Here is a 24787-nt window from a genome sequence, read left to right as displayed (position 1 = left end):
GTTCGTTGGTTTATTTTGTTCATTAGATTCCACATACGAGTGAGATCATATGGTATTTGTCTGTCTCTGACTGGCTTATTTTACTTAGCATGATGTTCTCCAGGTCCATCATGCTGTTGCAAAGGGTAAGAGTTATTTTTTATAGCTGGGTAGAATTCTATTGTGTAAATGTACCACAGTTTTATATCCACTCATCTACTGATGGACACGTAGGCTGTTTCCAGACCTTGGCTGTTGCAAATAAAGTTGCTATGAGCATAAGGGTGCATATATTCTAATTAATGTTTTGGGATTCCTAGGATATATTTGCAGAAGTGGGATTGCTGTGTCAAAAGGCAGTTCCATTTTTAATTTTTTTAAGGAAATTCCATACTGTTTTCCACAGTGGATGTACCAGTCTACATTCCCACCAACAGTGCACTGGGGTTCCCATTTTGATTTGCATTTCCTTAATAGCTAGTGAACTTGAACATCTTTTCATGTATCTGTTGGCCACCCATATGTCTTCTTGAGAGAGGTGTCTATTCAGGTCCTCTGCCCACTTTTTAATTGGATTGTTTGGTGTTGAGTTGTATGAGTTCTTTATATGTTTTAGACAGTAACTCCTTGTCAGAGCTGCTGTTTGCAAATATTTTCAGTTCAGTTGGTTGCCTTTTTGTTTGGTTGTTGGTTTCTTTTGCTGTGTGGAAGCCTTTTAGTTTGATATACAAACACCTTTTTGGAATGTATTTGGGATAGAGAATTTAGGTATGCAACAAGAGTTGCATGTAAGAATGTAATATGGTAACTGGGATCAGATTACAGTAAGTCATAAATGTCATTCAAAGTTTAAACTTTATTTTTTATAGGCCAGAATTTTCCAAAATGAGTAAAATATATTAACTGGTATGCAGATAAGAGTTATTAATATTTATCATAATGGGAATCAGAATAAATATAGCTAGCTCATCAAATTTGGAATTTTATGGCTATTGCTTAGGAGGTAACTAAATGTATTTGAGTAAAAAAATGTTAAAAAAAGATTTGTTAATAGTTATTGATGGCTTATTTACCAGAAATTGTTAGAATATTTTGTATACAGTAACTCAGTTACTCCTCACACAAACTCAATGAGCTATTAGATACTATTATATTTATCTGATAAGTGAAGTGATAAAAGCACAGAGAGGTTAAGTCACTTTTTCACAGCCAGTAAGTGGTGGATTCAAGTTAGGCAAGTTGACTCCAGAACCTGTGTTCCCAACTATGGTACCTTAAGACACAGTATTAATGTATGACTGCAGCAAAAATGACAGTAGGCAAATGGCGTAAGTTTGTGAAATACTGATTTAGGGAATAATAGCTGTTGAGGGTTTTGGAGTAATATTATAAATCTACTATTTGGTATAAATAGAAGTGATAGTGATATTCAGAATGCATTTTTAGTGAGTTGAGAGTGGCTTAAATTTAGGAATACCAATTAATAATTAGTTAAAGTCTAGGTTTGGAGAAAAGCAGTTGAATGAGGGATTTTTAGAAAAAAGAAAAAGGAGCTAGGATAAAAGAGCCATTGTACAGAAAGCATGGAAGGTTAGAAAGGACTTAATTGTGGGGAATTTGTGAAGAGACAAAGATATTTTTTCCAGCTTAAAAGCAGGGTAATACCATTAGCAGTTAGAAAATGAAGAAAGGGACTTATCTGGCAGATAAATTTTGTTTAGAAAAATGCAACTTTTGAAAAAAAGTGTGAAACATTCAAATATTTGTCAGGCAGTTAGTGATTGTGAAAGCTTAGTACGGTGGTCAGGGCTGGGGATAAACAGGGTACAGCACAGATCACACCCCTTTGTTATTACAAAATCATAAGCATGAAATTCTGTAACATAACAATATCACAGTCAAGCACACACCATATGACATTTTAGGTGAAATGTTCAAATTAAAACTATAAATTATTACACCCATTTTATTACCCTACCAACCACACTCAAGCAAGCCTTACCTCTGCCAGATCCTGTATTTTAAAATCATCTACTTAGAGGTGAGGTTATATATAAATGAGTAATAATGACAGAGGCTAAGGGTCTGCAAACTTTTCCTTAAAGGGCTACACAGTAAATGTTTTAGGGTTTGTTGACTAAGACAGAATCAAAGATAAACATGTAAAAAACTGTTTTTAGCTTACAGGTTATTTTTTAAAATCCATCAGGGCCAGCTTTGGTCAAAAGGCTGTGGTTTGTCAACTCTTGACATATGCTTCCTAAATACATTGACTATGGATGATAGATACTCTTTTTCTATTAAAATTTGGAGATAATCTATTAATTATTTCATTAATCCAGAAAAATTCAGAAGTTTCATGTGTTAACTTTCTGAACAATTATACTCTGAGTGAAATGTTTGCAAAATGAGGTTTTCTTCAGTATGTCAAAAATTGCCACAAATTCTGAGTGGAGTGAGTGCTGGTCTGCAAACCAAAGTGTTGCTGGCTTGATTCCCAGTCAGGGCACATGCCTGGGTTACTGGCCAGGTCTCTAGTAGAAGGTGCTTGAGAGGCAGCCACACATTGATGTTTCTCTCCCTCTCTTTGTACTTCCCTTTTCTCTAAAAATAAAAATTAAAAGAATATCTTTTAAAAAATTGCCACAAATTAATATAGAAACCTTAATTGTTAAAGACATATCAAAATGGGAGTTGGTAATTTAGCTTTGAATTTCAAATGCTTTATAGTCAAGGAAATTTAACTCAATAAGCTCCTTTAAATCTTTTTTTTTTTTTTTTTGGTAGATTTTGACACTAAGGTAAGCCTAGAATTGATTTACTTGATCTTAGATTATTCTTTGGGTCATAAAAAATTCTACAGGCATTTTATTTGTGTTTTATTGTCCTTTACATGCTATTCCGGAGCTATATTGCATTCCTTTACCCAGATGTTTGTGCCCTGCTGCCCATTGTTTATTGAAAATTGGATATTGATTTTACCTTTTTCTAACATCTCAGAGCTCAGAGGAGTGCTGCTCTTTTTGTTAACAGCATTTTGACCTCTTGAGTTCATCTACTCATAGAAGGAGGAACTCACTAGCTAGATATTAAATATATAGTCATCATGAAGAAAAGATAATTTCTTACCGATTATTACTTCCTTTGAAAAACATAAACTAAAATTTGTTATTTTTTGGTTTCTCAAAAGTCAGTGCACAAAAGGAAATCTTTAAGGGATTCTTGACCAGAATGTTTGATATGGTTGGAAGGGGCATTTAAGATTTTATTTTTAACATTGGTAAGTAATTTTTTTTGCCTTTGGTAGTGTGACTAGTGTTTTAAGTATAATTAAATGTAACCAAATTAACCAAAGTTAAATATAACCAAAAGTAATTTTCTGAGGTTATTAACCCTTTTATTTTATGTTTTATCTCTTGAATTGAGATATAGTCAGTGTTTTGTGTTCATAGTCCTACCACAGAACTTCACTAAAGATTTATCAGTATTGCTTCATATGAATTTGAATCTCTCTTCATTTTAAAGTCTGTGAAAAGGGAATGAAAAAAATAGTTAAGGTTTTAAAACATGATAATAGGAGAAATTTATTCACAGAGGATATTTCATCAGTTTGTTAATATGTAATTAGACAGTTGGTTTTGTCAGGCCAGGTGACTAATAAATCTATTATCATTTATTCCAGATAACATTTAATTTGTTATTACCAAGTTACATTTAAATGTTTAGTAAGCAACATGTCTAAAATAGGAAAACCTATATTTAAGCACCATGGAACTATTTAGTTTAGTCAAGAAAAAATAAGTTGATAATTCCATAACTTGCCATATGCTATATTCATTTGAAAAAGTCATGTTCTGCTGAATATATTTATTTATTTTTAAATATTTCAAAATTTGATTATGATATAATAGCATAATCAATAAAATATTTTAAAAATTGAATTGGCACCTGATGAAGCATGGGTGGCATCAATAGTTTACTTTTATACCATGATACCTGGTTGATACTCCAAATGATAAATGCACATATACTTCTGTTCTAAATTTGCAGTTCAGAATGCAGTGATGGAGAATGGTCGGCTTCTTTGCCTCATAGATTTTCTGGTACAGAAAAAGATCAGTCTTCAAGTGATGAAAGCTGGGAGACTCTACCAGGAAAAGATGAGAATGAACCTGAACTACAGAGTGATAGCAGTGGTCCTGAAGAAGAAAACCAAGAATTATCTCTTCAGGAAGGGTATGTTTAACAGCGATATTTATTATTTTTATATATTATACAAGAGTGTTGTACATCACATTCAAATGTTGGGTATGCTGTTAATTACATTTTCAAGCCCTGCATAGGACCAGTGTGTTACAAAGAACAATCAAATCAAAAATACAGGTAATTTCATTACCTTCTATTGAAATACAGTATGTGTTTCTACTTTGCTTTATTAAAGAAAACTTGGTTATTTAAAAGATCACTTCAGTTGTGTTAGGTATGAGTGAATTAGAGCTGCCATTGCATACAGTGGATATAATGGCAAGAGAGAAGCAGCAGCCTCAGGGAATCAGTGATACATTCACAGAAATGGAAGGAGTTGTAAAAGTTAAGCATTAGTTCAGTGTCTGACTGCATTAGATGATACCTCCAGAAATCAGTGCTTGATGATAAACATTTCTGTCTTTTTCTAACTTTAATGGGAATGCTTTAGTGTCAGGGTTGTTAAACTTGCGCTTCGAAGGGCCAGAGAGTAAATATTTTCAACTCTAAATCAGTGTAGTATAAAAGTAGCCATAGGCAATGTGTAAATGAATGGGTGTAGCTGTCTTCCAGCAGAATTTTATTCATATGAGTACGTGACAGGCTAGAAGTAATCTATGGGCCATAGTTTGCCAACCCTTGCTTTACCCCAGTAAGAATGATTCTGGCTTTTAGGTTGATTTCACACACACATACACATACACACACACATACACACACAACTTTTCAGTTGCACTAAGGAAATACCCCCGTTGTTATTTCATGGATTTCTAGCAAGAATGCTTGCTGATTTTATAAAGTCTTGTTAGCATCAATAGAAATGATCACAAAGATTTTTCACTTTTGACCTCATGACCATGAGGAATAATTTTGTTACTAGATTTTTTAATATTTAATTGCTCTTGCTTCTTTACATAAATCCAGCATGATCCTGTAGTCATGGTTTATTTTTATAGTGAGCTGATGGGTTCTGTTTGCTAATATATTACATAGGATTTCTATATTGAGACTCATAGTGAGAACTATCTCTAGTTTTTTGTTTTGATAACAGTTTCATACTGGTTTTGCTGAAAGATTTTGTTTCCTTTTTTTAATCCTTTGGTGTTTAAATAGCTTATTGATTCCTTTAAATACCTTATTTATTCTTTTAAATGTTGTTAGTATTTGCTTGGGAAATCTAGGCTGGTGGCAGAGTATCTCTTTGATAATTTAATTGTTTTCTATAATAATTAGTTAGCCCTTATATGTCTCATGGAATCTATTTTGGTGAATATGTTTCTTAGGAAAAATTTCTGCTTGAGCTAACATTAAAATTTGTATTTCTCAAAGGGTATAAATTTCCAGCTTAGAAATTAATTCTGTAAGAACATCTGGGAGTGAAATATATTTGAAAATCTGTGAAGAAAGAGATTTACAAGTATAGTTCGTTTGGACAGTGGTAGATTGAAGTGGAGTTTTGTGCTCTTCCTGATTGTATGTTTTATCATCTTTAATCACAATTTAGTTTACTGGGATTATTGAGTGGTTCGTATGTATTTGTGATAGTAATTATTCATTCAGCAAATATTTGTTGAGCATTTAATATATGCCAAGCATTGTGCTGTATCCTGGGATTATATCAGTTAACAAGACAAATAAGATTCCCTTATAAAGCTTACATTATGGTGGGAGAGAAGAATAATAAACAAGACACAAACATGGTAAGTGACAAACTGCAATGATTACTGTGAAGAAAATAAAACATTAATTTCATAAAAAGTAACTGATAGGGGCCTACATTAACTAGAACATTCTGGGAAGACTTCTCTTAGGAATAGACTTCTGAGCTGGGATCTGCAATATGAGAGAATTAGCAGTTGAGGAAGAGCTCTCCAGACAAAAGCAAAGGCCAAAGAAAAGGTATTGAAAAGGAAAGGGCTTTGCATGTATGGAGTGGGGCTGAAGTGAACACATGAAAAGAAGGATATGAGATGAAGTGAGCAGGCACCAGACTGCAGTACATATATCTAGTGCCTGGAATTTATTCAGAGATCAGTGACGTTTTAACTGGAGAAGTAATTGATCTGACAAACATTTTTATAAGGTCACTCTAGCATTATGTGGAGACTGAATTGGAAAGGGACTAAAGTTTAAAAGCTAAAGGGGGATAAGTTTGGCTTTTGGACTAGGAGATGACCCTGAAGATTAAAAAAACTGAAGAGGTTTGAGAATATTTTTGAGTTATAAGTAATAGGTTGAGTTGGGTGTAAGATGAAGGAGAATGAGGAATCAGTCATGACTGGATATTTTGGTTAAGCATTGGGTAGGTGTTAATGTCACTGACTGAGATGAAGAAGCCTAGGGAGAGCAATGGGAAATAAGACCTCTTTTTGGGAAGTTTTATGGGTCGTTTGGACAGACATGCAGTGTAGATGGCATGTAGGTTCTGAGTTTAAGGAAAATCCCCTGATTGTAGTTAAATATAGAGATATATGAGCATTAAACACGTTTATGAGTCATCAGCTACTTTCATTGATACCCTACAATAATAAAACTCAGTAATTTGTTTAAAAGATAAAAGTGGGAGGTGGGAGGACAGAACTAAAACACTGGACAGCAGTAACATTTAAGTTGACAAGGGGGAGACCAGAGTTGAAATGTATTATTTGGGACAGGGCTGAAAGTTAACTTTTGACAAAAGTGTAATTTGCATGGCAAAATTTCAAGGATAACCACTGCAAGAGTAAATATGTACTAGAATCCTATAGCGTAGGAAAAAGGAATTGAGATAGAGAAAATGAACATTTAAAGTCACTTTAAATAAAAGTAAAGAAAGGAAGAAAAAAAGTATAAAAACAGACAAAAATAGACATGAAAAATATAGATTACAGGTGTAAGTCCTGCAATAAATATATGAGGACTGTCCAGAAAAAGTCTAGTCATTGATAATATAATGAAATGGTTTGAGGGACATCAGTGTAACCTGGCAACCAAGGAGAGTGGATTGGAATGTGCATGTGTAAATAATGACGACTTCACTGTACTAGTCAGTGGGGGCGGTAGACACCATTGATGAGCATGTGTACTGTATGGTCGTCCCATTCAAAATCAGCAAGTAGAGCAACAAATGTGCATCAGATTTTGCCTTAAGCTTGAGCATTTCTCCACGGAAACTATTCAGGTGATTCAGGAGGCCGCGGCTATGGGTAACTGGTGATTAGCAGCTTCATCATGACAATGCTTTGGCTTGTGCATCACATCTGGTGCAGAGTTTTTTGGTGAAACATCAAATCACCCTGTAGAGTCAGCCCCTCTATAGCCCAGGTATGGCGCCATGTGACTTCTGGCTTTTTCCAGAACTAAAGTCACCTTTGAAAGGGAAGAGATTTCAGACCATCAGTGAGATTTAGGAAAATACAATGGGGCAATTCATGGCGATTGGGAGAACTGTGTAAGGTCCCAAGGTGCCTACTTTAAAGGCATCATTGTCTTATGTACAGTGTTTCTTGTATCTTCTTCAATAAATGTCTCTGTTTTCCTTATTACATGGCAGGATACCTTCTGGACAGACCTCGTAAATTGCCTAATCTCTGCTTATAAAAGACAGCTTTGTATCAGTTGGATTTCTTTAAGTTAAAGGACAAAAACTATTTACAAAAGACACTGAAAACATAAATATACAGAAAGAGTGAAAATAAAAGGGTAGAAAATGATGTTTCAGGCAAATACTAACTAAAAGAAAATGGAACATTTATATTAACATTAGCAAACTACACTTAAAGGCAAAAAAGCACTCAAAATTTGACCAAATGAGAATGTTGACAAATTTACTGTCATATTGCAAATTTTTTAAATACCTTTCTCAATTACTGATGATTCATCGATATAAAAAATTAATCTGTCTTTAACAGATTTTAACAACTCATTCAAACATGATTTAATGAATATGGCCTTCTTTGGAATACACAAACACACACAACCTGAACATATACTAGGTTACAAAGTACAGGTTAACACATTTCAAAGAATCAGTATCCTGCAGACTGTATTTTTCTGGCCACATGCTATATTAATTTAGAAATAAATAACAGAAATATAATTTTTAAAAACTGTGTACATTTTAATTTATTCTTTCTTCTAAATAACCAGTAGGACAAAGAACAAATCATAATAGAAGTTTAAAATGTTTACAAGTCAATGATAATAAAAACACCTCCAATCAAAATTTGTAGGTTGCAATGAAATTGGTATTAAAGGGAAATGTATCTTTAAAAAATACTTGAGCTGAAAATGGAGCTGTACATTTAACTTAAAATAGAAAAGGAATATTAGAATAAACAAAGAAAATAAGGAGATAAGAATTAGAATTAGGAACGACAAGAGCAAAGGTTAAAGAAATCAGAAGTTGAAACTTTGAAAGGGTTAAGAAGGAAAGATAATCTATTTGGGTAGTGAATAAGAAGTTAAAGACAAGGCACAAACAAGTAAGACTGAAATACATAAGTGGATACAGCTGAAAATACAAAAGGATTTCATATTAAAAAGTACTGTAGACTTTGTATCAGTAAATTCGAAAACTTAGAAGAAATTGACAAATTTCTAGAAAAACAGAGTTCATCATAACACACTCAAGAAGAAATAGGAAGCCTGATTATTATAGATAAGTAATTATTATAGATAGGTAATCAGTGGTTTAAAATCTTCCTATGGAGAAAAAACAACTGATACAGATGGTTTTAGAGCTGAATTCTCTTAAACTGAACTTTGAAGGATCATGTCACTCTACTCTTAAAGAGCATAGAAGAAGAGCTATTTCTCCAGATCATTCTAATAAGGCCAGAAGAGGCCAATAAGGCCTAATACCAAGAGTATGTAAAAAAAATACACATATCTTCCCCCTGCGCCCCCCCCCCCCCCCCCCCGCCTGCATTGAAAATGCATGTCAGCCCTAGCTGGATGGCTCAGTTAGTGGAAGCAGTGGAAGCATCATCCAGTACACCAAAACGTAGTATGTTTGTTCCTGGTCAGGGCATGCACCTAGGTTGCAGTTTCAGTCCCCTTTTGGGGTGTATGGAAGGAAGCCAATTGATGTTTCTCTTTCACATCAGTGTTTCTCTCTCTCCCTTCCTCTCTCTAAAAACAATAAACATATTCTCTGGTGAGGATTTTTAAAAATATAAAACATATCAAAATCTTAAACAGAATTATTGGAAATTCAGATTTGCAAATGAAATATTTTAAAATATAAAACTCAGTTACAAAGCTGAGTTTATTTCAGAAATGGAAAGGTAGTTTCATGTAGAATACCTATAAATGTCATTCACCTCAGCAGAACACAGGAGAAAATTTATGATAGATTCTATAGATGGAGGAAAAAAATCACTTAATATGTTCAATACCTCATCATGATAGAAACTCTAATCATATTCTAATAGGATTAGAATAGAAGGTATCCTGCAAATAAAAATGAATAAATAAAAATCATTTCCAATGAATAGTTTCTTAAAAATCCCCCCTTAAACTGGAGCAAGACAAGTGTGCTCATTAGCACCATTTCCATAGCCATTGTTGGTGGGGGTCTTAATCATTATGGAATAATGGGAAAATAAGTGGTAAAATGATACAAAAAGAAGAAATGAAAAGAAAAACTAGGAGAGTGCATTTACAGAATATAAAGAATGTATAAAGAACTAGAAATTAGTAAAAAAAAAAGACTAATTTCAAAATGATCAAAACCTTGAGCAGATAATTCACTAAAGAGGAAGTATTAATGATGAATAAAAGATACTTTTAATACTAATGTATCAAAAGATGCTTTATTACTATTTGGGAGTGTATGTGAAGATCACAAAGGTATCATTTTTTATTAACCCATTAGATTAGCAAAAATTAGGAAATTTGACAATGTCAGAGGCTTTAGAAGGTATGAATTAGTTCTTTTTTTTGAAGATTATATATATATATATATATTTTTTTTTTTTTAGAGAGAGGGGAAGGGAGGGAGAAAGAGAGGGAGAGAAACGTCGATGTGTAAGAGAAACATTGATCGGTTGCTTCCCACATGCTCCCAGTTAGGGACCTAGCTCGCAACCTAGGCGTGTGCCCTGACCAGGAATCGAACTTTCAGTTTGCAGGCTGGCACTGAGTCAACTGAGCCACACCAGCCAAGGCTAACTCAGTTCTTACACACTGTTGAGATACAAAGTAGGTCAAATTCACTGAAGTTACGTAATTTTAACATTTGTATGGCAGACTACCCAGCTATTCCTCTTTTAGGTATACACCTTGAAGAAATTTCCCCATATGGTCCAGAAGTTGTGTATAAGAATGTTTCATTGCATTACTTCTGGGTATTACCCAAATATTAATTAATAGGGGAATTAGTGGCGCATTCATACATGGATTATTATATAGCAATGGGAATGAACAAACCACTGTTACATGCAAAAACGTGGATGAATGCAGAGATACAATACTGATTGAAAACAGCCATTCCTGGAGTTTGTTTCATAAAACTTAAAAACAAGCAGAAGTAAATATCTTGCTTAAGTTTACAACAATAGTGAAAACTTCTTTCAAAAGGCAGTGGAATGACAACAGCAGCATCAAGATAGTACTTTCTCTGGGGGCAGTGAGGCCAGCATGTAGCATACAAGGTGTATGCTAGTCAGCGGTAATATTCTGTTTTCCTGGTTTGGGTGTTGGGCTTATGGGTGTTCAATATAGTATATTTTCTGACGTACATAGATTGTGTATATTCTGCATTGGGGAAAAAATGAATTAAAAAATAACAGGCCCTGGCTAGGTGGCTCAGTTGGTTGGAGCACCCTCCTGAACACCAAAGGTTGTGGGCTTGATCACTGGTCAGGGCACATGCCGAGGTTGTGGGTTTGATCCCCAGTTAGGGAACATATAGGAGGCAACCAATTCATGTTTTACTCTTATATTGATGTATCTCTCTTTCTCTGCCCCTTCTTCTCTAGCTAAAATCAGTAAAAAAACATGCCCTGGGTGAGGATTAAAAAAATAACAATAAGAATTGAAGACAAGAAAGTGGAGACAGTAGCTATACCCAATTCTTTGCAAAAGGAAAAGGACAACGGTTGAGCCTCAAAAAGCATTTCCCCAGGAGGGGGCGGGGTGCAGGGGAAAAAAAGAAGCATTTTCCCCAGCTCCCATAAACAAGAAGCATATGATGGTTTGCTCTTAGAATGTTCCAGAAAAGAGTATCTAATAATTATAGGAAGATAAGGTGAAGTCCATGAGGGTCCAGATTTCAAAGAGAGGGAAGTCTCTAGTGATTGTAGTGTTCTTACTGTTACTGTTGAGAGCTGGTGAGGACAGGCCAGTTGTAAACTTGAAGGGAAGAAGGGAAGAAATGGGCTTTCAGAGAGCTGGGCAACAAAGTTGTTAGGGAAACACTGAGTAATTGCTGGACAATAAGTAGTGTGTCCATTTGAGATTTGTGTTTTTTAATTTAAAGTTAACATCACACTTCTGTGTTTTCATTAAGGCTTTTTCAGCTTTTCTGGTGCCTTTACAAACTTGACATAAATACTCTAAAATTTTTCATGAATTATTTGCGACTGGATGACATGGAACAGAGTACCCTTGATTTTATAAGCTATAATTCCCTTTTAGGATTTTTGACTCTTAATTCAAATTTAAGTTACTTTCCTTCCAAGATAAGGATTTGAAATCTTAAAAATTTGCTATACAATTAGAATCATTAAAAATTAGCTTATACCTAAAGCTTGGGAACTACTTACACTCTTGAGTTATAAAGTGAAATTGAATAATTAAATACCAGTTAATTAGGAATATTTATTATACTCTTCAGAATTTTATAAATAAATTTTTATAAGATAGTTTTATTTTATGAAAGCCTTGGCCTTTTAAAATGTTGGTATTAACCCAAACATTTGAAGTTCTGTGCTGCAAATAATGGATACTCTTAATTGCTGATATATCAACTAAAGGAAATTACTCAGATTTGTGAATCAGAATAGTGTTTTCAGCTGTTTAATTTGACCTGTCTGCCTTTTGTTTTCTTTCTCAGAAAAATTTATGGTGCATGACTATATGATAGCAAAGTTTAATACTTTGCAATGAAAATTTCTTTAAAATATTCAGTTTTATTGATATATTTTGATAACTTTAATATTTGTGTGCATAGAATGTTATTGGATTTAGTTTCCGTTATTGAGGAGGAGGGGTCTTAATCGTTCTCTAGAAAGGAGCAACTGTCTCAGGGAACAGTACAGCCTGCAGTCAGGAGAAGAGATGATGCAGGTGGTCTTCTAAGATTTTCACTGGGTGTAGGTTGTGGTGAAACGTGATGGGAATTTTCAGTTTTCTGTCACGGTAGCAGCATTCCTTTTCTCGAAGTTGTTCTGAAAAATCCTCAGGAGAGGAAGGGCAAGTTGGCAGTTTTGCTTCCCAGATGGAATGCCTGTGACTCTGGGGGTGGTAGTGGTAAGTACAGGCTTCCAGTCTTCCATATACTGGACTGCTTTTTCAGAATTGACAGTTCGGAGACATGATTAGATGATTTATCTTCTTAGGTCTCATATATTACTATATGACATTATAATGCCATTTTATTGATTTTTGAATTGCCAAAATGAAGAAAGGGCTCTGAAGGTCTAAATTTTTGTGACTGTGTAAATAGGCTGTGAGTACCTGTGAATGTATGAGGAGAGAGAAAGAAGACTGAGATATAATGTGCTTCCAGTCCTAAGGGGATATTCATTTCTGCTGTTAGCTAAACAAAATGAAAGATCCTTTGACCCTATTGTTCAGAATCTTTTCTCTTAAAGAGCAAAATTCCATCTTTTATACTATCAAGATAACTCTGGCCTGGCACATTGCCACTCTTCAAGCCTGTGAAAATTTATTTCAAATGGTAGGAATTTATTTACTTTGTTTAACATGTTGAAACATATGCCATATACCACTTATTTCCTGTAACTGTACTAAAATGAATTATTAAAGACAGAATCAAATGTTGAAGCAAAATATGTAGCCAAGAATTGATAATGTAGTAAGAGTATTAATGATGTATTATAAATTGTTTTGAGTCATGATGATTTCTTATTTTAGTTTTCTTCTTTAAATTAAAAGAAAACCCATACATTAATATTTTTATACTGAATTATTTTCACCAGTGTATTTGAGTTTTATGTTATATGGCTGGAAGTATGGACTTACTTGAGTCATTTTGATGTCTTTGTAATAGGAAAAAGAAATGTACTTTTGGTGAGACTATATTAGAAATAACAGAAATTTCCAAGGTCTATTCTAGGCTTGATAGATTGTTTTTCAAGGATTTAGAAAACTAGAGTATCTGTTATGTACCAAGCACTTGTTACAGGGGGTGAAGATTCAACAATGAGAGATAATATTGTACATGTTTGAGAAGCTCCCAGTCTAAGAGGACACAAGTAAATCAACAGAAAAGTTACAATACAGTTCGGTGACTGCTCTCATAAAGTTGTGAATAAAGATCTGTTGCTTAGGAATTTTTAGTTTGATTTTTGTATTTTAAATCCATTATGGGTTAAATTTTCATTGGGCTAATTATGCACAAAAGAAAAGCATACACTGTATTTATTTGACATTAAACCTTTAACAAAATTAATATATTTTGTTATGCTAATTTCTCTGATGTTACTACACTGGCTGTACTAGATACTAAATCTTACAAACCTGTTATCCTGAAGTACAGTTTAGGATCTGAAATTAAAGAAACATGTATGAGTTTAGGTATGTGAAAATACTCTTTCCTATGTGTTTAAAATGTGCTAATTTTTTTTATGTGGACATTGTCTGCCTCCCTTTCATAAGTATTTACCAAAAACTTAAGTTGCACATTAAAATGAATAGAAGTCTAATTATAGTTGCTCTTAAAGTTGAAATATATAAATTGTTATATAACATTTCTCATCTTAAAATACAAGTTGAATGTTATATGCTCTAATATTTTAGAGCAAGTTGAATATTATATGCTCTAATAACCTTTTGATATATTAAGAGGTTTTTTTCTGTTAAGTAAAATAAATAAGAAAATCCTACCAGTATAATTTTTTCATTTATAAATTTATAAAGTCCCATTTGTTCATTTCATTGCAATTTTGAAATGCCTATTTTAAAGTAATGTTTTATTCATGTGTCCTTTATAGTAGTTCCTGAAAACATGGACAAAACCAAGGGGGAAGGTGGAAGCAAGGGAGGGAGGCGGGCTTGGCTGGGGGCGGGGGAAGGGTGGAGAGAAAATGCAGACAACTGTAATTGAACAACAATACAGTAATTATTAAATAAAATAATATTTTATTGATTATGCTATTACAGTTATCCCAATTTCCCCCCCTTTGCCCCCTTCCACCCAGCGTTCTCCACTCCTCAGGCAGTCCCCACACCATTGTTCATGTCTGTGAGTCATGCATATAAGTTCTTTGGCTACTCCATTTCCTATACTGTACTTTACATCCCCATGGCTATTCTCTAACTACTTACATGTACTTTTCTTAAACCCTTCACTTCTTCACCCATCTCCACACCCCTCTCCCATCTGGCAACCATCAAAACATACTCTGTGTCCACAATTTTGTCTCTCTTCTTCCTGTTTGCTTAGTTTGTTTTTTAGACTAAATTGTTGATAGACATGTATTTATTGCTATTTTATTTTTCATAGTTTTGATCTTCTTTTTCTTAAATAAGTCCTTTAACATTTCATATAATAATGTCTCACTGATAATGAGCTTTTTTAGTTTTTTTTTCTTGTCTGGGAAGCATGTTATCTGCCCTTTAATTCTAAATGATAGCTTTGCTGGTAGAGCAGTCTTGGTTGTAGGTCCTTGCTTTTCATGACTTTGAATATTTCTTGTCAGCCCCTTTTAGCCTGCAGTTTCTTTTCAGAAATTAGCTGACCATCTTACGGGAACTCCTTTGTAGATAATTATCTGCTTTTGCTGCTTTTAAGATTCTCTCTTTATCTTTAACCTTTGGCATTTTAATATTGATGTGTCTTGGAGTGGGCCTCTTTGCATCCATCTTGTTTGGAATTCTCTGTGCTTCCTGGACTTGCATGTCTATTTCCTTTACCAAACTAGGGAAGTTTTCTTATATTATTTTTTCAAATAGATTTCCAGTTCTTGCTCTTGCTCTTCTCCTTCTCACATCCCTATGATATGGATGTTGGAATGCTTGAAATTGTCCCAGAGGCTGCTTACACTAACTATCCTTCGTTTCTTGGTTTGTTTTTTCTTATTGTTCTGATTGTTTGTTTTTGCTTCCTTATGTTCCAAATCATTGATTTGATTCTCAGCTTCATCCACTCTACTGTTGTTTCCCTGTAAATTGTTCTTTATTTCAATTTGTATATCCTTCGTTTCTGACTGAATCATTTTTATGCTATTGAGGTCCTCACTCATTTCCTTGAGCATCTTTATAACCAGTGTTGTGCATTCTGAATTTGATAGATTGCTTATCTCCATTTTGTTTAGCTATTTTTCTGGAGTTTTGATCTGTTCTTTCATTTGGGTCACATTTCTTTGTCTCCTCATTTTGGCAGCCTCCCTGTGTTTGTTTCTGTCTTAGGTAGAGCTGCTGTGACTTCCTGTCATGGTAGTGTGGCCTGATGTAGTAGGTGTCCTATAGGTCCAGCGGCACAACCTCCCCTTTCACCCAGGCTGGGTACTCAAGGTGTGCCCTTTGTGTGGGCTGAGTACACCCTCCTCTTGCAGTTGAACCTTGGTTGCTGTTGGCATGTCAATGGGAAGGATTTACCCAGGCTAGTCAGCTGCAGGGACTGGCTGTGACCATTGAGCACCAAACTCTGCCCCTCTGTAGAGAACCAACTGTGCCAGGGCAGGGTAGTGGTGCTCTGATATGATCTGTAGCTGTCCACTGGGTGCACAGGCTCTGGGGTTTCCTAGGTGGTACAGGCCAAGGTAAACCCCCACTTGTGTCTGACCCAGGGCCACCTTGCCTGAGCTATAAAGCCACCTAAGATGGCTGCTACTTGTGCTGGGCTTGGAGATTCCCAGGCAAAGCCAAGCTGTGGATCTAGGCTGGTTGCTGCTAGTGTTGGGCCTGGATCATGTAGCAAGAGTTATAGGACTGAGGGCTCAGTGAGGCTGTCTGTTGCTTGTTTGATAGGATTTAGGAAGCTGTGAAACATGAGCCAAGATCAGCCATTCCTATGGAAAAGTCAAGATTAACACTTAATGGTGGGCATGTAAGTTGGGTGGGATGGAGTTTCGGGAAGTGTCCAGGGTGAGGCAGACAATGTTATAGAGGTTGATACTGTCTCGGGTACAGCACCTGCCTGCCAGCTCTGTTGCTCTCGGGGGGAGGCCTCAGCCAAGGGGCAGTGGCCTCCACCCTCCCTTCTCTCCGAAAGAAAGCTGTGCCCTGGCTCTCACCTTGATATCAGACACTTCAGTTCCTCCCTTCAGCTCCTCTGGTGCCTTTTCAACTCCTACCCCAGTGCTGAAGCTCAGAGGGAGTAAGTCTGAGTAAGTCTGTGTGTGGGTTCTTTAAGGGGAACTTCTTGGGACTCTAGAGGTTTCTTCCATGGACTCAATCCCCTCTGATTTTTGCAGCCAGAAGTTGTGGGGACTTATCTTCCTGTCACTGGAACCCTTGCTGGGGGTCCTGGTGTGGGGCTGGGACTCCTCACTTTCGAGATATCCCTCCCGAATTTTTATCCACCACACATGGATCTGGGACCAGCCTGTTCCTCATCTCCACCCCTTCCTACCAGTCTGCATGGATGTGGTTTCTTTAATTCCGTAGTTGTCAGACTTTCATTCAACTTGATTTCTAATGGTTCTGAGTGATGGTTTTCTATATTTTAATTGTAATTTTGATGTGGTTGTGCAAGGAAGCAAGTTGTGTTTACCTATCTGAAATGCCTTTTGTTTCTCATGTATTATAATTAATTTTACTGTTTGATTTTTGTGTCAAAATTTTTGGTGGTTTAACTTTCCCACAAGTGTTTAATGTGCGTGTTATAAAATTTAACAATCTACCTTTGGCTCCAAGGTTTTATATCATGTTTAGAATGACAGACTTTTTGTAAAAGTTTCCTCATGATTCTTTTAGTGCTTTTGTTGTTTTAGTGGTGGGGGAAGTATGTGACCATTTTTAAAAAGTACATCTGGAATTTATTTAAGAGTAAATAATGACTTTGAAATTTAACCTCCATTCTTCCAGGTGGGTGCCCAGTTGTCCCAATATCGTTTATTGAATAATACTTTTCCCTGCTGTTCTGAACTGCTTCTCTTCCATATTTTCTTGATCTGCACTAATAATTTGTCTTCCTCTGTCCCTGTGAGCTTATTTTCTAGTGGGAGAAAGATTGTCAATAAACAGATAAGAAAATGATAAGTAAAAGTAAGCTCTATAATGAAAATGGTCAGTTACAGGAGAATTAACTTAATAAAATGAGTGGTCAAAGGCAAGCCTTTCTGAGGAGGTGACATTTACGCAGACTAGAATATCAAGGAGGGAGTAGCTTTGCAAGTATCTGGTGAAAGAACGTTTCAAGTAGAAGAAATGGCCCCACCATAAAAATGATGTCCATGTAGAGAACAGTGGGAATACAGTCAGTGAAGGGAGTAGCAGTGACAGCCAGCAGTTGGAGAAGAGGGCCAAGGAGGAAGCATGACTTATGTAGGGATTTGTAGGCCAGGCTGAGGCATTGTAACTGGGAAAGGAAGCTATTCAAGAGCAGTGTTTAACAATTCAAATTTTCTAAGGTGAATTTTCTCATTTTTCTTCTGCAAAAGGAGGAAATATAGGAGATTTAGGTCATTTCTATATCAAAGAAATAGGTTCTTATGTAATTAGAAAGTATTTCTATATACATGTGACCCTATAACAAATTTACTTCCCTTTTAAATAATTTTACATTTAAAGAAAGCATATTTTTTTAAATCATAAGTACTGAGAGTTTGGAACTCAATAAGAATCTGCTTGCACTAAATAGAACTCTTTAAAGAAAGAATTTATGATATGTTTTAAAACAGATTTTCTTCTCTTAAAAATGTTTGCATTAGGGAACAGACATCTTTGGAAGAAGGAGAAATTCCTTGGTTGCAGTACAATGAAGTCAATGAAAGCAGCAGTGATGAAGGAAATGAGCCGGCCAATGAATTTGCACAGCCAGAAGCGTTCATGTTGGATGGTAACAATAACCTTGAGGATGACTCCAGTGTGAGTGAAGATTTGGATGTGGACTGGAGGTATGTAGCATAGCGTTATTACCATGCTTAATTGTTCACTGAGTAGAATCTGCTCATGATTCTAAATTATGAAAATGGAATCTGATAGCAAAGAAGTACTCTGATTTTCTCATCTGTCAATCTTCCTCTCCTTCAAAGCTCATTTCAGATATTACTTCCTATAAGGGTTTTATTCCAGTCAGTGACCTCTTTGATGTTTAGCTCTCATGAAGACCTTATATCCCAGTGAATTACACACTTAGGGTTTGAGATTTCCAACTTTTAAATTGACCCTTATATACTAAATGTAGTATTATCCTTTAAAAAAAAGGTCCTGAACTATTTGAAGAATTTCAAAACCTGTGATTGAATCAGAATTGTAAGAATATAGTTTCCCTTCTGTACATATTTTGTGTGGAAAATATAATTGTACCTTCCCAGAGATGTTGAAAGTATTAAATTTGTGCTGACAAAGAATAGCTTCAAATAAAAGTAGCATATAAATGAAGTGGGTTATACAGTTGGTACTTCTCATGCTATATAAAGGTTAGAATTTAACTGTTTTTGCTTATAAAGTTAGATGTATCTTTCAAGTGTATAGTAGCCCTTTGGAAGCAGCTAATTATTGAGATGAATAGGGGATGTTTGTTCCAACTGACACCTTTTTGTAATATTTTTTTGGAAAAAATATGGCTCAGCACTACCCATGTTTTCATCTCTGCACAGATATATTTTTAAGAATTTGTCTTGTTTTTTCAGTTAAAATGTCTTTACAGAATACTTAGAAAAATAAAGATAAGAAAAATTCATTTATATCCCCTGATAACACTGCAGATTTATGTTTTTAAGGCCTCCTTTGTGACTTCAGTTTCTCTCTGTGTGTAGCTACTACTTTGTGCTTCTCCAGATTGTTCAAGACATGAAACTCAGGATCTCCATGAAATCCTCCTTACCATTTTCTATCTTGACTTCCCAGGGGGAGAGAATTATATATGCAGAGCAGATTTCTATTGACTATTTTGTGGAAGTAGAAGTACAGTTTTATTACAGCCACCAACAATCTGTAATTCTATCTTAAACATTCCCACCTTCCAAAATCTACTTCCTAGCTTCCCAAACATGGGAAATCAGTGACTTCATCTAGTCCTAGGCTTGCTGATCCTGCTGCTCCCTTCACTTCCTTAATCTGCCCATTACCCTTTTACTGAACTTGTTTATTCTGCTGTCTTAACTTTCCATATGTGAAGTCATTCATTCCTCAAATAACTCAGCAGGTAACTTAACAGAATTATCTATATAGCATCATTTGTGTGTATTGGGAAGCCATTATGCTTTCATTTTTTATTGCACATTTTTTTGAAATTTTGTAAAAATAATTCTTTATAGCTCCATTATGTAGATGCTCCATTCTAACAGATACACTAAGATTTAATTGACCATTTCCCCACTGAAATACTGCAGTGAAATTTCCCTGCCCCCCAACACTTACCCCATGAAACTTCTTCTGACTTCAGGTAATTTCTTTAGGACAGATTCATAGGGGAACATTACTGGGAATTATTTTTTTTAAGATCTTGATGTATATTTCTAAATAATTTTCAAAAAGGGCTGCTCCACATAAAAATTTTAATAAATAATTGAGGCCTTTATTAAATATAATTTTAATTTAAATTTGAAAATTTTTAGTTTGTGTTCTAATTTATTGACTACCTTTCTGGATATGGCTGTTGTGTTAAGAATTTAGAGATGTTGCTAATCGTTCCAATTAGCAGTAGTTGTGTAGTGGTTGTTTTTTGTTTTTGTTTTTTTAATATAGATAGCATTTTAGCATTGATTTTTAAGACAGAACTTTTGAATTTTATCTAGATATAGCAATACTTCATTGTATGTTTATAATGTGATATATCCTGTGGTGATAGCTAAAGGTTCATAAGGTGAAAATAGTATGTCATTTTTATAACTAAAAGGAAAGGCTATGGCAGAGAGCAGCAGTTCTTGTCTCTAAAGCCAAACTTGACACTTTTTTTTAGTTTTACCACTACTTAGAAAAAAATTTTAAGCTTTTTGTTTTTTGTGGGGGTTTTTTTTGTTTTTTTAATTTTAGTTTAAAGGAAAATGGAAAAAGTCTTCTGTCAAAAGTTTGTTCATTAGTTTGGGTGAAGTCACAGAAGTCTTGCAGAATAACACCCAGAGAGTATCTTATAGATTGGTGTGGTAAGAGTTGATATAGAGAAAATGTAGATTTTGGATTTATACAAATCCCAACTGTACCATTTATTTATTCTTTGATAACTGTTTAATTATCTGTCTTTCTACAAGAAATTGGGATTTTAATTATTAACTTAAGAAAGTTCTGAGAAATTAATTTTATATGCATATAATCATGGTTCAATAGTAAAAATTTTTAAAACTCTTTGAAATTATTTTACTTACAGAAAAGTTACAAAAATAATACAAAGATTTTTAAGTATATCCTTAACTAAGATTTCCTAAATGTTAACATTTGCCACATTCGTGTTTTCATTCTCTTTTTTTCTTTATTTCTCTATGTATTCTCTGTATTTATGGCATTTTTGACCCATTAGCAAGTAAGTTGCAAACATGATGCCTCTTTTATGCATAAATACTCTAGAATGGATTTTCCAAAATTGAGATTTTCTGATCTAACACTATAAAATTGTCAAAACCAGGAAGTTAACATTGATAAAGTACAGTTATCTAGTCTAGCAGTTTTCACCATTTTTCATCTCATGGCACACACAAATGGCTACAGTTCTGCAGCACACTAAAAAGTTTTTTTTTTTGCTGATCTGACAAAAAATAGGTACAATTTTGATTCATTCACACTGAACAACTATTGTTGTATTGAACCAACACAACATGTTATTTTTTTCTTTTCTTTTTTTTTTTTTTGAGAATATAAGGGAAAAGAGGTTAGTGCCCTGACTAAATTGTCAGGTATTGTATGTTTTAAAAATTCTTGTGGAACACCAGTTGAAAATTGCTGATTTAATCTGTAGACCTTATTCAAATTTCTGTAGTTATCCAACTAAAGCTATTTAGAGAAATTTCTTTCTGTTGAATCCAGGACCACTCATTGATTGCATTTGTTTACCATCTTTCTTTAGTCTCTTTTAGTCTTTAACATTTCCTTAGTCTTTTCTTTGTCTTTCATAAACTTGATATTTTTGAAAAGTATAGGCCACTGAATTTGTAGAGTGTTTCTTAAATTGAATTTGTTATGTCATGATTAGATTCAAGTTACAAATTTTTAGCAGGAACACCATAGAAGTGATCTTTTGTCTTCTCAGTTCATTTCAGAAGGTACATGATGCCAAATTGTGCCATTACTGGTTAAGGTGTTCAGGTGCTTTCTTTCAGATTGTTTCACTGTACAGATGCCATTTTTTCATTTATAATTAGTAGGTGTTGAATGGGAAGAAACTTTGAGGCTATATAACCTGTTTCTTCTCAAACTATCAAGTTTCTATTTATTCATTTTAGTATCATTAGTAATTCTTGTCTGAAGGAATTGCTACCATGGTGATTGCCAAATGAATGATACTAGAATTTTTCATTTTAGCTGATCATTCTGAAGTGACCAAATTACAACCAAATATCATGCTTTGAGTGTCAGGATTTGTTTAGTCTGGCGAAGAAAATAATTATTGGGAGATAGTTGACTATTTGAAGGAGTTTTCTGCAGAAGGGAAGTGGTCATAGTTTGTGTTGCTTCAGCAAGCAGAACTAAGCACTTCACAATAAGTTTCAAGAAAACTTGTAATAGGGCTTTCCCACACTGGCACATACCACCTCAAAAAGCAATCTATTTTCCATATGTAGGGAATAGTTGTGCTATTTCTTGACTATCTATTCTGGTGCCAACTCCACTAAGCACCTGAGTGCATTTAGTTTGTTTTGTAGGTGAGTAATCAGTAAAAGTTAAAGTTTTCACATTAACTATGACTCAGTTAACTGAAGTTAAATTCCTGCGTGACTGACTCCAGGGCTCTTCTTCCTCTTTGCACTACATCTCACTGCTAGATGCAGGAGGTCTGGTCTTGCAAGAGAGGTTGGACTCACTGATTCTAAGTTTTAATTCTCATTCTAAAATCTGTGATTGTATGAGAATGTCTGATCCTTTGTACCAGATGATACCTGCTGATCTCTAGATAACTACTCAGCTATAACATATTTTTCTGTATCTCTGGGCAACAGATTTGTAATTTTAATGACAGCACAAAGGTTGACATCAAAAATATTTTGAGCTAGCTTGTGTGATGGCACGTTTCTGATTATGATATCTGATAGGAACACAGAAGTTAACAGTAGTTTGACTTTAGGTAGACTAAATAGGCTCTTTTGAGACCTTGGATTTGAGGTGATAGGAATTCATTAAGGTAATGTGCCCTACAGAAAACTAAAAAATGTAGGTCAAGAGCTCAAGAGGGCATTTGGAATTAGGTAGAAATTTAGAAATTACCTGCAGAGAGGATAATTGAAGAAATGGACTTGAATGTAACTTCCAGTGGAGCAAATTAAAAAAGAATAGGACTGAGGACATACTTACGATTTCCAAATTTTGAAATACTATTCCTAAGACTAGAGGAAAAAGAAGAATCTGTATATGTGTAGATGTGAAGAAGGCCATTAGCACCAGATGAAGACATACTTCTCTTCAAGATGTTTACAATCCTTAAGTAAAAAAAGAGAGCACTTTAAAGCTAAATATTTTTCAAGCTGAATAATAGTGGAGGAGGCCTAGTACATAGGAGAAGAGAGATTAATGAAAAAGACTTGATAAACTCAAATATTTTAAGCCCAATGTTAGCGGTACAAGGTAAGACAAGAAAAAAGGCTTTCAGTAATGATGGAATTAAAATGCAGTAATTCTCTTTATCATGTTCTCACCTAAATTCAGATTGGAAACTAAAATAAACAGAAGGAGAAATATATGGAAAATAATGAGGAGGGGAAAAGTACTACCTTTATTTTAGCTATAAGCAGTCCCCAAAGTTAGAACTAGAGACATATAAAGGAAATTGTCCTATGAATTCTGTGCAGTGAGCGTGGTGCTGCCATTTGGAGAGGTAGTGGTATCTTAACTCTTTATGTGTAGCATTTAACTTCATTGGGTTTTTTCTGCCCTTCACAAGATTTATGTTAAAATATTTTAAGGTTTTTAGCTTGTAGTATGTTTATTAGCTTATCAGTATGTTAATATAATTGTCTACACTATAAAGATTTCCCAAATCATGGTCATATTTTTTTTTCAGTCTGTTTGATGGCTTTGCGGATGGACTAGGAGTTGCTGAAGCTATTTCTTATGTGGATCCTCAGTTCCTCACCTACATGGCACTAGAAGAACGCTTAGCCCAGGCTATGGAGGTATTTTAGAGACTCTCATGACCATGTATAAATTGATGGGGTGCAAAATGATAAAAATTAAAGGTTTTTTTAACTGCTCTTAAGAGAAGGGGAATGATTTTTTCATGGATTTAATAACAACTAGTGAATGCTGATTGCCATCAGTGTGTGTATATAAATTACACTTGACATCCTGCCAGTTTTCCTAAAGCTGATTCCCAGTTTTCACTACAGAAGGGAACATGTTTTGCTTGCGTTTAGCATATATACACTTTTCCTCTATTGAATTATATGGGTCTCTGAATCCAAATATTTTATACATACATACACAGGTATATTTGTGAAATGAAATTGAAGATCACTAAGAATATATTACAACAATAATCACTTTCCTTTTTTTGTTGCTCTTATGAATTATAAGTGCTATCTTGCTGCTTCACGCATTTAGAAAATTTACTCCCCCTCCTCCCCACCTACACACACACTTCAATAAATGTAGCACATTTGGTTCCTGAGTTTGTCTTACCCTTTTTTCTCTATTTGACTAAAACACAAAAACTCATGTTTAATTGTATTTGCCTAAGGTCAAAAGCCTGAGCACTTTGACTTTGGGAAACTTCCACTTCACTAGTAGGTTTCATTATAGAAGTCTTTCTTTAAATTACTATTTCAAAAGTGGTTTCTAAAGTAAGAGAAACAGTAATAATGTGATTGAGTCAAAAGTGAGAACAAAAATGAGTGAGGGAACTTTCAGTGACATTATAATAGCATTTTATCTTGAAATTTTCTGAGATTATGAGTCCAGTTAGATTCATAAGTTAGATAATAGGTAGGTAGACAGAGACAGGCACGCTTGCGCACACACACTTAAGTTCATGCTGCTTTGGCATCACTTTCTTAAATTTGTGTGTAACTTCCATGGAGATCATCCCTCTTGATTATGCTTTATGGTGTTTGTTCTCCAAGTGACTACACTAGGAGAAAAGTCA

General features: G+C 34.6%; 1 protein-coding gene across 4 annotated transcripts in view; it reads left to right on the top strand.

Annotated features, from left to right (window-relative positions):
• The window catches only part of PJA2 (praja ring finger ubiquitin ligase 2), a 70540-nt gene that overhangs the window by 26909 nt on the left and 18844 nt on the right, over nucleotides 1-24787 (top strand). For all 4 annotated transcript variants that reach the window (XM_028524282.2, XM_028524279.2, XM_036020643.1 and 1 more), the window contains 3 exons: nucleotides 4030-4215; nucleotides 18267-18452; nucleotides 23708-23819. In XM_028524282.2, the coding sequence (XP_028380083.1) occupies nucleotides 4030-4215; nucleotides 18267-18452; nucleotides 23708-23819 (484 nt within the window). The remainder of the gene's footprint in view (nucleotides 1-4029; nucleotides 4216-18266; nucleotides 18453-23707; nucleotides 23820-24787) is intronic.

The sequence above is a fragment of the Phyllostomus discolor genome, chromosome 3, assembly GCF_004126475.2.
Source record: "Phyllostomus discolor isolate MPI-MPIP mPhyDis1 chromosome 3, mPhyDis1.pri.v3, whole genome shotgun sequence".
Taxonomy (NCBI): Eukaryota; Metazoa; Chordata; class Mammalia; order Chiroptera; family Phyllostomidae; genus Phyllostomus; species Phyllostomus discolor.
This window is presented reverse-complemented; position numbering and strand designations above follow the sequence as displayed.